Raw genomic sequence first — 13,904 nt, 5'->3', positions numbered from 1 at the left:
CTTAAGCACAAGAAACCAGATACCGAAGAGTACTGCCCGAGCGAGTGCCGAGCCCTGCAATGCTCCCCTGCATATAAAGAGGTACCGGGGAGAGCGGGAAAAGCGGGAGGCTTCCGGGGCAAGATTATATGAAGAGAGAAACTCGTACCAGTCATAAGGACGAGATATTCACCAACAAACTGTTTAAATGGAAGTGTGGAAAACGGATACAGAGAATAACGAGCAACCCTGTAGGGGAAATAGTTAAAGACTGGAAACAAATACCACAGAATGAAGGGACATGCATGAATTTGAAGGTGAAAAGTGGAGAAAGCCTGGCATAAAATATTGTAATGAGGTATGTGAGATAAGACTACCAAGTGAACAGTATAAAGGAACAGGCAGTTAGAGAGAACCCAGGAAATGGGAATTATCAAATGTTATCAAGTTCAACACAAGCTAAGAAAGCCTGGGTTAAAAGTGTAGAAACGACTGTGGGAAAAGTATCTCAAGGAGAATTATCAGAAGTAAAGAAACGATAAGACCCAAGAGCATTGGCGAAGAGCTACAACAGCTTATCATGGAGAAATCCAGAGACTATTCCTGGAAGATTGTATTAAGAAACATATGGAGTGAAAGAGACTTAAGACCAGGGGAAGAAAGGCATTCTTTTGGCCTCGTTTGAGTTGGTTATATTAGTGGTAGGGTCAAGTAGAGTTAGGTTTGGACTGAGGATATTTTACTTTGGGATTTCCCAACAACCACCTTCCTTTAGACAGTCAGGGAAATCCCTCTACCGGTAGGGAAAGATAGACCTTATTAATTTAACTTCTTTACAAACAAGTCAGAATGTCATTAACGTGTCCAACTCCTCCTTCCGACCCACCACATAGAGGCTAATGTTTACTCAGTTGTCAGATTTAGAAGGTGCAGTCAGGTCTGAAGGTGCCAGTTCAGAGCAGATTGGTCATGGATAGGCTACCACCCTGGCACCATTCCTATGAGCTGCCATTTATGGCTCTATTGTCAGTTATGGGATCCTCAGCAGAGAGCAATTACTGGTAAATGGGTCATGGGTGCAAGCCTCTTTCCTCACCCATTCATACGCGAAATTCCAATTCTTTAAGAAAAGTGCTAACTGTGATGGCTCAAATGCAATTTCAAATCAAGTCCCCCATAATAGAGGATTGGTGAATTTGAGAAAAGAAGTGGTCCATTGAATACCTTTAAACGTGTACAAAAGCTGCCTGCTTGTTTAAAAATAAAATAAATTACTTTTGCATTATGTGTATAAAAAGTGCAGCTTTGCAAAAACATGTTGCCTGCTTATTCCAAATAACGAAAAAACGCAAACAACTGTAATAGATGATATAACCACCCCAACAGCACACTATACACAGTAATCTCGAGTCCTTGGTGTCACCTGTATGACATCCAGCTCACCCTCCTCTTACTGCATTCTGCCGCTTGCAGGTCATTTGTAATTGAAAAGCCTAACTAAGAGTACCAGAATGCAGGTAAACACATCACCCAATCCCGACATTAGGGACAGTTAGATATTTGCTTTTAATCTCAAACACTCCAAAACAAATGCTACATTTAACACCTAATAAATCAGAATAAGTCAAACTGCTGTACCATCAGTGCAAACGTGTTCTGCACCTTGTCATGAAATTATTGCAGACAAACGAAGCTGTACAATGTCACATGAGCAGTCCAGTCAAGATTTGATGGTTTTCTTTGCGTTCTGCTACCTAGGGCTCATAATGTGCACTCGCCACTAGTTGGTGACAGTCGACTACTGGTGAGTAAGAAATAGTGTGCTAGGTGTAATGTGGAGAACTGAGTGGCTAGCAACTTCATTCCTAGTTAGTAACTTGCAATTTGAATGCGTTACCTCTGCTGGTACCTATAGTTCTTCACTTATAAGGAAAATGCATACTTTTATGGGTACAACCATGCAAAGAAAACAGGTTGTAGGCATGGTGTGGGCATCTGCAACTTGTAGATCAGTGTTCATATTGGGAAAATTAAACTTCACCAGTGTGTAAGGGACCAGAACGCCAGGAGTTTATAGTTTCCGGATAATATGCCCCTGGCAATATAATCCCTTTGCTTCCCAACGAGCAAAAGGGATTATATTTAGTAATGACAGATTGTGGTCAATAAGCCTTTTAACAGGAGCATAGCGGCAGAAAATGTCCACATTTAAGCAGGCCTCAGATTGTATTCTCTCTGGATGCCAGTGATAGATACTATGCTAATGGTGTTATTATCTGTGACAGATATCTTTCTCTCTCAGGCATATGGTGTTGCATGGATCTGCACATGCCACACTAATCATATACTAAGTGATATGTAGATGAATGGGATTTTCCAAGTTCGTCAACAAAATCGTTACTCATGATAAAATCGGTGTAGGTAGCTAAAAGACATGCACGCTTGTTTCCCTTCCTTTAATTGTATTGTAGAGACTGACAGATACATTTTTAATCCAGCATATTTGCTGGATTGCCTTGTAATAATTTTGCAGATATCACAGTTGTGTTCTTTTGCACTCACGGGGAATCATACTTTATTTTCAGGTTGATTGACCATGTGCATTGCAAGTCGTACGCTTGATTAACAACGTAGTAGTAATATAGATTTTTTTTCTAAGACAGCTATGAAGAATTGAAAATTGATGTAAAACTAAATATGGGATGAAAAGAGATATAAGGGTCACTACGAGTATGTCAATATTTCACAGAGAAATACTGAGATACTCATTTACAGTTGCTGCCACTCGTATTAGTAGATTTGTTTGACTCAGAGTGGTGGCAACTTGGAATTACAGAAAATGGAGAGCTGGCATAAAATCTCTGCTTCTCCACTTGACCAGAATATGTGATACAGGCCAAATCACTTTACATCAGGCCAAATCACTTTACATCAATGTGCTTTAGTGTTTTCCTCTAACAACATTATTTCCTTGAAGTGGTTCTTTTAGGTATGCTCAACACAGTCCCACTCAGTGTCACAGACTGCAGCTTTGCAAAATATAGACTAGAGACCATTTGTATTCTGAATTTCACAGGGTGGTGTGTCACTCATAGCTACATTCATTTTCAACCATGGTTCCCTCTTCAGAGTGAGAAAAAATGGACACTATAATGTCAGTATTGTGGGTAAATGATGGCTATGATGCTGATTTGAGAGCACAAATTAGAAGTTTGTGTAGAACATGAAGGAGTGTGGTTAACATTGAGATCCATCCTTCAAATGTAAGGCAATACAATAAAGGATTTGAGGACTGCAGTCAAATGAACAAAACCGATTGTTTCTATTAGAATGTCATAATAAAGTGACCATTAGCAACTCGGCACACTCCCGTTTTAGTGGAGTACGCTGCACATAACGGTTTGAAAAATCTCAGACCCTCTTCGCCTACTATTGTGCACTAAGTTACGCCGCTGTCAGCATTTATGCACTGGCTGGATTGCTGCAATGCCTGTGAGACGAGCAAGTGAAACGAGTGTTTCTCCACACCCATACCATACTGCACTGAAAGACAACCTCGCTATGTAGAATAAGTTAATTAGCATGCTCTTTGATTAAAGTACAGGCTAAAACCTCGTGACACACCCAGTGCTTAATTTGTAAAGAAAAAAAAAAAGTGTGAGGACCCAAATATTTTCTATCACTTCTGCGGGTGGACAATTCCCTACCACAGCTGCCGCCATCCATAGCTGCTGCCCAGTGTCCATATACTTGGGGTTACACTACAGCTTTCACCTGCTCATGGTGGTTGATGGAAGCACAGATGATCACCACTTCTTAATTAAAAAGTCTGTGAGACAATAAGTGCCAGGGCAAAAAAATAAAAGCTAGGGCAAACACGCCCACAAATTAAGCACTGGACAAGCCTATAGCCCTGCATAGGCGGAATTGATCATGTGTTATGATTTCAATACAGGGTCAAATCGGACACGAAGTGGATGCATGAGTGCATCCCCCCAGCATTCGAACGTCTTTCTACCTGCACATCTTAAAAAATGTACATGTTGAGATGTCATTTCATGTAACAGTCGGGCATTGCTGCACACACCACATGCTATGTGAAGGCCTATCTGCTGCTACTCGTGAACGTTTTGCGATTACACAACAGCCTGTGATCATGCGACTAGCAGCACCTCCGAGCAAACATCACATGGTGTCCTCTATTCATGTGATCTCTGCCAACCTGGATGAGCAGTAATCCTTTGCAATGCAGAACAGAGCAGACCATGCGACAGTCAGCGATTCCCTCCATCCACCGATTACTGCAGGTCCGACTCCCTGAACATCTGGGCTATTAACATGTTCTAGGGTTAGACGTTAGAGACAAATTCACGTGACAGATAATGCATCCCAGTCCCTGGCTAAACCCAAGCTAGCCTGTAGACTACGGCCTGGTTTCCTACACAAAAACAAGTTGTTTGATTAAATGGACCCTGCACAACTGGAGACCATGGTGTTCATTTGCACGCTCTGTGATTTCAAGAGCAGGTTCAAATCATGTGACAAGCAAGGCATCCGTGTATCACGATAGTCCGTAAGCCACCGGGTAGCACCCTACACAGGTGGATGCACGATCATTTATATTTTGTGATCACATACCAAGATCGTGTCACGTGACACAGCCAGCGCCCCCCCCAGGGTGTCCTGTAGTTCATGGCCTGTCTCTCTTCACAGCCGGAGCTTCCGGCTGGTTATATTTTAATGGCCAAGGGAAGCCCACAAGAGTTGGAAGAACAAATACCCCAACCTTCAACACTCCCCTTCTCTGTAAAATGATCTACTCCTACCATTCTGCCGCTGCTCTGGCTCTGCTGGGTTCACACAGGAAGCAGCAGCGCCCTCAGGAAGAACTTGCCTGACACAGACAGACACACCGCACCAATCACATAAAAGCGTACCAATCGAATGACGTGTAAGGCAAGCGAAGAGGGAAAAAATTTACTGCATACCTTCGCGGCTAGAAACAGAAAAGAGACTACTTACATTCGTGACTAGAACTAGAAGAAGGACAACCGACTGCTGCCTTTACCACTTTTCAACGAAATCAAAAACATCGAACCGATTTAAATAAATATAACTGCATCGTATAATGTAATTCAGTTCAGTTCTTACTAATTTAATTGTTAAATGTTCTAAAATCAATACTATGCTATGCATAGAGAAAAATCCCATACACGTCTTCTTTGCATAACGGACAATTAACTCTATGAAAATGTTGTTCAGATTACGAATTTCTGGCATTTTAAACTGTCCTTACAATTAAACAACAATATGTAACATCCTGGTCTTATTTACGGCCCATGAGTCATGACCACAAACAGCACAGATCATGTATGAGGAACGAGGCGCGTGACTGTTCTATCCTGGCACCTATTTCAACATTCGACCGTCAGTTTCGCTTATTTCAGTCCCATCCTGCGCTCACTGCACAAGTTACGCACAAGTTACAATTTCCCGCTCTTTTTTTGTTCCAGGTGGTTTTCCTGTCAGAAACATTTCGGAAGATTCCTTGGTTTTGCTCAAAACTCAAACACAGCATTGGCGTTAAAAATGAAATGCGTTATCACAGGCAGCCACTTAAAAGGTACCGGTTGCTGTTAACTGAGTTTTTTAAGGGGCTCCAGCCATCCACTACATAAAATGTGCAGCCACAAAGATACGTTATGTGATATTATTGACAGTTGGCAACGAGTTTACTTGGTAAGGGGTCAGGAGAGGTTTTTCTGGTAGGGGGAGGGGTTATAGTCATTCTTCCTGGGCTAGCTTGAATATGTGCTGCATCCTTTATTCCTCCCCTAGTTGGGAATGCTTCCAAGCCCTACTCATAGGTCTGACATAGCTCTCAACTCACCCGCTTTTGGCGGGTGTCACCCGCCTTGCAAAGGGCTGACTCACCCGCCAAGCCTCCTGCACGCCCATTCATTCCAATGGGCGTCTCACCCGGCAAAAAGAAAATCGGGTGATTTCACCCGCCTTTGCGAGACAAATGGTTGAGAGCTATGTCTGAACTCACCAGCTTTTGGCGGGTGTCACCCGCTAAAAGCATCCACACACCTGCCCACCCGCCAGCTCCTTTGTTTCACTCGCCTCCCCCACCTCACGAGACTCGCATAGCACTGCGCAGGCACTGGTTCTGGGCGCAGGCGCACTAAATGAGCCAGCGCTGCGGGAAAGTGACAGTCTCTCTGGCCATTCCAGGCAAGCTTGAAGTGATGCATCCTGATGCAAGCATTTTGCCTGATGCCTTTGGTTTTGTGCGCACTGAGTGCCTTGGGTCCACCGAACTACGCTGTGCCAGGACTCTGCACCAGCCTTGAGGCTGCTGCTGCCTTCAAATTCCGGCTTCTGCACTTGTCTGACAGTCGTGCCATGCCCATGTAGGCCCTGCTGAAGACGTGGAGGATTACTTCAGGAAACGGTAATACTCTGTCCACTCAGTGAATGGTTTGAGCATAACTGTACATGAACCAAAAATGATAATAAATATCATATATTACATGCTCTTGGACAATAAGAGTTTTTCATGAAAAATATTGAGACACTTATCAATACAAATATATATATGGTTCAGCACATAAATACACCATATTTAAAATAAAAATACTTGTGAACAATACATTTAGTGACTGAGCACGGAAACAATGCTCCCCGAAAACAGTGCTGATTGCAGCGTGTGAAAAAGACGCTATTCGAATAAGAAGGTAACTTCAGCCTGTGTGCCACACATTAGTTTCGATTGATTCGCAACAAGCAAGGAAGTGATTGCTATCAAACACCAAGAAGATTGAAGGCGCTCTGCTGTCACTGTTGCCCTTCTTCCTCTGTCATAGGTTATTTCTCTGTTGTGGGTAGACTGCATAGGAGCGGCAGGACCGTGCCCGTCTACCACAACAATTATAAAAACAGAACAACATGCTTGCAGTTTCTAGCAATCAGCTGCGAAGCACGATGCAAGGCGGATATAATTTCGCAAATGTATTTGTGGGGACATTACGTGATTGTGGGAGCTCGGTCTCGCGAGATCTCGGCCAAACAGGATCTTGTGAGCCCGCGCTTCGCGAGAAGCGTTTGGCGCCAGCAGAGAGGCTGGCAGTGACAAGACCAGTCGCACTGGCGAGCGCTGCTCCTTATGAGGAGCCTGATAACAGGAAGCCAGTTAACCTGTTGAGTACCACTTCCAGGGCATAACTCCAATGCCACAGGAGGCCTCATGGGGGCCCTGGAAGTTACAGCGTGCAGTCCAAGCACACCTTGCCTCCAGTGAAGTAACTGGGGAAGCCCAGCCTGAGACTGTGAGTACATGCCCTGCCCCTTTGCATGGTCAGTTGCAGTTAATTGTTGTATCAGGCAATAAAGCCAGTTAGAACCTCTCCAAGTGTCCTGTCATCCTTTGAGGCCACAACATAACTGGCAACGAGGATATCTCAAGACCCACGGACCCACCATGCAAAGCGCCACACCGCCCCCTGCGTTCCTTCGCTCACCCGGGACCCTGGCAATTCCGTGGATGCAATGGGAGCCCCTTTTCTCCACGTATCTGGAGGCCGTAGGCGGCACGGGATATGCCCCTGCAAGGAAGAAGGCGATGCTGCTGAACGCAATGGGGGTTGAGGGACAGTGCATTTTTGCCAGTTTGACAGCCATACCAGTGGAGGATGACGACGACAACGTCTACAAAGAGGCAATCCGTCGCATTGTAAAGCGGTTCACCAATAAGGAGAACGTGGTGCTAAACAGGCTAAGGTTCTACACTCGCAAACAAGAAGGGAGTGAACCCGTGGACGACTACATCACCAGTATGAGGGAGCTGGCATCCTTATGCGCTTTCGGCGGCAACGCGGAACAGGTCATCTGCGACATGCTGGTTGTGCACACCAACTCTAGGAAGGTGCAGGACAAGTTCATACAAGAAAAGGAAGTGACCCTCGACAAAGCCATCCAAATTGCCAGGGCGGAAGAAGAAACCTCCAGCAGGCGCAAAGAGGCGGGAAGTCATCCACCCATACCCGAGCTTGCAGCGCTACAATGGAGAGGGCGCAGAGAGAAGCAGCCCCGCGACACTCCCAAGGAAAAAGGTCCCAGGCAAAGGGAGGTGCCGAAATGCTACAGATGTGCCAGGACCAAGCACATGGCAAATGATCGTGACTGCCCCGCCAGGAATAAGGAGTGCTCCAAGTGCGGCCGCATCGGCCATGTGGCCCCGGCATGCACGTGGCGGGAAAGAACTATCTCCCGTGTCGATGGCGACCACGCCTCAAGCGACGATGACGAGCTACAGGACAGACCCATGGTCGTCATGGTAAATGCCCTTCACGCCAGGAGAGAAAAGCCCCACTGCACCATCAAAGTGGACAGCATGGAAGCACATGTCATGGCAGACTCAGGATCGGACCTCACAATCCTCCCCATCGACATGTACAAGGAGATGATGGGACAAGCAAAAGTGGAAATCATGTCGACCAGGCAGAAACCAACGGTTTTCGGCAGAGCAACCGTCGATCTACTGGGGTATATCAGAGCCCAAATTGAATTCTAAGGGAGAACCACCACCACCAAGGTGTACTTCTCACTCAAAGGTCCAGCTGTGCTCGGATGGGACGATCAACACAGATTTAGCATCAAACTAGATCCCAGCACTCCTGAACAGGTACTTATGGTCTCCTCAGGAGCAGCGCAAGATTACAAGGAGATGTTCCCAGACCTGTTTTCCAAGAGACCGGGGAAAGTGAGAAACTTTGTCCACAAGATTCGTTTGAAACCCAATGCGGTACCTGTGAAACACAAAGTTAGACCGGTGCCTGCCACGGCGAGACCTGCGTTGGATGCCCATCTCCGGAAGATGGTCGAAGAAGGGACCATTGAGACAGTGGAATCCTCAGAGTGGCTGAGCCCGGTGGTTTTAGTTACGAAGAAATCCAGCAACGACCTCAGAATATGCATCGACCTGAGAAGTCTGAATCTAGAGGTCGTCACAGACAGCTTCCCGCTCCCCAGTATCAGTGAAATTGTCCTAATGATGAAAGAAGCGGCAATCTTCTCGAAGTTAGACATGCAAGACGCCTATCACCAAATTCCATTACACAAGTCTTCACGCCCCCTTACGGCGTTCATCACTCCTTTCGGCACTTTTCAATACACCCGCATGCCGTTTGGGCTGTCCTCTGCAGCGTCCGCATTTCAGAGAATGATGAATTCCCTACTTAAAGAACTCACAAACGTGTCATTCTTTCAGGACGACATCCTTGTGTATGCCAAGGACAATGAGACCCATGACAGAGCACTCAGGGCTGTGTTGAGCAAGCTTCAAGAGGCAGGCGTTCATCTTCGCCACGAGAAATGTGTCTTCTGGGCGCGCAAGGTAGAATACCTTGGGTACTGTATCTCAAGCGAAGGGGTGAGCCCCAAGAAGAACCTTATGGAAGCCATAGCAGACGCCCCGGCCCCGATGTCCAGAGAAGAACTCTGCTCATTCCTGGGCCTGGCGGAGTACTACGCAAAATTTATCCCAAGGTTCTCCGAAACCACGTCTCCCATGAGGGAACTTCTGAAGAAAGGTGGAACATACTCCTGGGGCCCAGAGCAAGACGGAGCCTTTTCAAAAATCAAAAGTAGGATTATGCACGCACCATGCCTGAAACCCTTCTACCCTGAATGGGACACCTGCATCACCACGGATGCCAGCGCATATGGACTGGGGGCTACCCTAACCCAGAAGAGGGGCGACACTGAAAACATTGTGGCATTTTCATCTAAAGCACTATCATCAGCGGAGAAGAATTACTCCACCGTAGAGAAAGAAATGCTGGCCTGTGCCTGGGCCGTCGACTACTTCAGATCTTACGTTTGGGGCACAAAATTTAAATTGGTCACCGACCACAAACCCCTCATCCACATGTTAAGCCCAGGCGGCACCAAGACTGCTACCCCGAGACTGGCCAGGATTGCCGCAAAACTTCAAGAGTATACGTACGAGATAGCCCACATTGCCGGCTGGAAAAATGCACAAGCGGACTGCATGTCCAGGCTCCTGAACCAAAACACCCTGGGACCACATTCCTAGAAGATGAATGTGTCGTAGCCTCCATAGGCGACTTGAGGAATGGCGAGTACATGGACCTGAGTGAGCGCCATTGGCAGGAGGAATTCGAGCAGGATGATGCCCTACGGCGCGTGGCACCCTGGGCCCGCGAAGGTTGGCATGATGAAAAAGCGATTCCCGAAGGCCTACGTCCCTACTGGAAGGTGAATGACGAAATCACTGCCATGAACGGTCTCATTCTGAGAGGCGACCAAGTGATCCCGCCCAGTGGAATTCGCAAAGTAATACTGTGCAGAGCGCATTCAGGCCATCTGGGGTGCAACATGACCAGGCGCAGGATTCGCGACGCCTACTGGTGGCCAGGCATGGAATAGGACATACGACAAATGGTTGAAAGATGCCATGAATGCACAAACAGCGACAAGCGCCTTGTCTGTGAGACAAGCCCCCATGTTGCCCACCGAGATCCCCAAGGGAGTTTAGCGCAAACTAGGCTTGGACTTCATCGGCCCGCTGGACAGCATGCCTCCAGAACATAAATACGGGAAAGTCACAGTCGACTATTTCTCAAAATGGGTCAAAGTCGATTTCACTTCGGACATCACCACAAACACAATCATTGAAGCACTCACCGCCATATTCCAGCGTGAAGGCCTCCCGGAGGAAATTGTGACGGACAATGGTGTCCAGTTGGTCTCTCGAGAAATGGAGAAATTCCTCAGACTCAACAATATTCAACAGCGAAGAGCAAGTCTCTACCACCCACAGGCCAACGGCCTGGTCGAGCGGGCGAACCGCTTCATCAAAGGAGCGCTGCAACTAGAGCATGCCTCGGGCCTCAACCCATACAAGACTGTCAAGGAGGCCGTCGCGGCCCACCGCATCACCCCTAACGCAGTCACTGACGTGTCACCATTCCATCTGCTGAGGGGGAGAAGGGCAGCATCCACACTGGTACCCCCATGGCTCCATCAAGTGAGGGCTGACGAAGACGTGGACATGGGAGACGTAGTCTTTCGCATGCAGCGGAACAAGGAAGCCATGAAAGCTCAAGGAGACACGCGGCAGGCTGCTCGACACACAGCAGTCAACAGAGGCGACTTGGTCAAGATTTGTCTTCCCCACAAAGACATGGTGACTGGTTCCAGGTACAGCAGTCCCATAGAGGTCGTTGCCAAAGGGTCAAACCACATCTGCACCAGTGACGGAAGAAAATGGAATCTAGAAAGAGTGGCAATGTACCGCAGGAAGGAATCCATGGAACAGCCACACTGGGAAACCGGAGAAGATCAAAACCAACAAGAACAATCCGAAAGCCATCGCCAGTCGGAAAGAGGTCCCTCAGAGTCAACCCGCGGCAGCAAAGTCTCCAGGAGCAACTCCCCAGCCCCACTCAGGGAGTTACAGAGCAGGGCAAAGCAAGGAGAATTTGAATCACCCGCACCTCCCCAAGAGTACTCTCGCACCCCTGCCCCGCATCCAGATCAAGGCAGACCACAAAGAGAGAAAAGGAAACCCAGCAAGTTTGCAGACTTTGTCATGGAGTGACCGTCCATCCTTTTCCCAGCAAAGGAGGTGTGTGGGGACATCACGTGATTGCGCGAGCGCGGTCTCGCAAGATCTCCGCCAAACGGGATCTCGCGAGCCCGCGCTCTGCGAGTGTCACGCCACTTTTGGGGAGACCGAGGTCCGTTGCGATCGCTCTCCCTGCTCCCTCCTGGCGGATCTACCCGCGCTTTCGCGCCTGGGGAGCCGCCAGGAGGAGAGCTTCTGGAACCGCTGCTGGAGGGTTGCGGCGCATGCGCGGGGAACCGCTGTCTCGGTTCCGCGCATGCGCCGTAGATTGGGCCTGCGCTTGGAGAAGGGCTTGCCTTCCAAGCCTCGTTTCGGGTCCGCCGGCACCAGGAGACGAAACGGCTTGCGTTTCAGGCCTCGCGGGTGCCGGCGGCCCATAAAAGGGAACCGCAAGCAGAAGCTAACCGCGTCTCAACGCGGAAGCTTCGTTCGTGTTGCTCGCTCCTGGTTTCCTGTGGTTCCTACTTCCACCTTGCCTTGCCCCCAGCCTGCCTGGGTGCCCTGCTCAACCCTAGGTCCCCTGGGCCCTTTTGCCTTGCCTTGCCTCCAGCCTGCCTGGGTGCCCTGCTCAACCCTAGGTCCTCTTGGGCCCTTTTGCCTTGCCTTGCCTCCAGCCTGCCTGGGTGCCCTGCTCAACCCTGGGTCCTTTTTGTCCTGCTTGCCTTCTGCCTGCCTGGGTGCTCAGTTTTCCCAAGGGTCTCTTTGGTCCCACTTGCCCTACTTGACCTTCAGTCGCCTGGGTTCCTTGTTCTCGCCCTGGGTTCCCTTGGCTCCAGTTTCCCCTTTGACTCCCCTGGGATCAATTGGGCCTTTGTCTTTTTCCCTATTCCTTGGGCTCTCCCTTGTTGGTTTCCCTTCCCTATCTGGTTCCCCTTTTCCTGTCTGGTCCTGCCCGGTGCTTCGTCCTTTTTGGATCTACAGACCATCGGGCTAGTCAGCCATCTCCAAACCAGCTACCTGAAGTTCGCCTGAAAGTGTCTACCTGCGGATTGGTGCCCCGACTTAGTCTTTGTTTGGTGTGATCCCGCGTTCACCTTGCACTTCACCTTGTTCCGAATCTTCAACCTGACTGCTGCCTCTCCTGTCTGTGCTTGCACAGTCCCACCGTCACGTAAATCAGGAGAGTGCCTTCCGTGACGCTGGGAGTCTGTCCATCCTCCACCCTGTACCATTTGGGTGGTGGAGAGGCGGGTTCCCCGAGTCACACACTCGTCATTCAGCTGGCTACAGCCTGGCGGCCCCAACAAGATCCACATCAAAGAAAACAGGTACGCAGTCTTCACGTACATCCCAGCTTGACAGATTGAGACGCCTGCCTTCAGACCTTGAGATGGAGGATTCGCAAGAAGTGCGGAATGAGTTACAAGCACTCAGGGCGGAGATGATCGCCGCACGCCAGGAAAATCAAACTCTACGCCAAATGATAACCCAAGGGGTTCCGAGTACCTCACAGGCGGAAGGATCCTTGGCACACACAACGCCCCTCAAGTTCGATGGAGATCCGCGACGAGTAGCGGAATTCTGTAATCATTGTCGAATCCATTTTCTTTTTAGGTCGACTCATTTCAACAATGATAAGGCCAAGATTGGTTATATCTTGGGGAATTTGACTGGCAATGCTCTGGCCTGGGCAACTCTGTTTGTGGTTACCAATAGCCCAATTTTGAATGACTTTGCAGCTTTTGAAAAAGCATTCCTTGAGGTTTTCCAGATGCCCAACCTGGCCTCCGCTGCGCAGAACCAGTTGATGGATTTGAAACAGGGGAACGCCGACATAATAACATACATCAGTCGCTTCCGTCTACTGGCAACCGATTCCCAATGGCCAGAAATCACACAAAAAACTTTGTTTCGTCGTGGGCTAAGAGAGGGGTTCAAGGATGAGTTACTCCATATACCCGAACCAGAGACTCTTCAACACCTAAACGAGCAGGTGCTCCGAATTGATCAGAGACTGGCAGAACGGAAGGCAGAGAGATGTCGGTTCGAGAGGGGCAGTTCCAGAATGACCAGTTTACCTGCCGGATCATTTGGGCCTACTGAATCCGGACCAGAGCCTATGCAACTAGGAGCTATGAGGGGTCCTTTATCAGAGGAAGAGAGAAGACGAAGAAGAACGTTACGTCTATGTCTCTATTGTGGAGCTGCTGGGCATTTTCTGGGTACGTGCCCTTTACGACCCCAGAAGAAGAAGGCGGAAAACTAGAGGACCTGTCGTGTATTGGGAAGGCAGCGACAGGTCCCCCTCTTTCTTCAGTCCTTTCCACGTTCT

At 48.5% G+C, this 13,904-nt stretch overlaps 1 protein-coding gene across 1 annotated transcript in view; it reads right to left on the bottom strand.

The window, feature by feature from the left end:
• The window catches only part of VPS29 (VPS29 retromer complex component), a 133,408-nt gene extending 128,447 nt beyond the window's left edge, over positions 1 to 4,961 (bottom strand). Inside the window, exon 1 of the mRNA XM_069619548.1 lies at positions 4,806 to 4,961. Within this exon, the coding sequence (XP_069475649.1) occupies positions 4,806 to 4,808 (3 nt within the window). The 5' untranslated portion in view covers positions 4,809 to 4,961. The remainder of the gene's footprint in view (positions 1 to 4,805) is intronic.
• Positions 4,962 to 13,904: the final 8,943 nt, after the last annotated feature.

This window comes from Ambystoma mexicanum, chromosome 10 (genome assembly GCF_040938575.1).
Source record: "Ambystoma mexicanum isolate Mex_15411 chromosome 10, UKY_AmexF1_1, whole genome shotgun sequence".
In the NCBI taxonomy this organism is placed as follows: domain Eukaryota; kingdom Metazoa; phylum Chordata; class Amphibia; order Caudata; family Ambystomatidae; genus Ambystoma; species Ambystoma mexicanum.
Note: the sequence above shows the minus strand (reverse complement) of the source record. Positions and strands in the feature narration are given on the sequence as shown.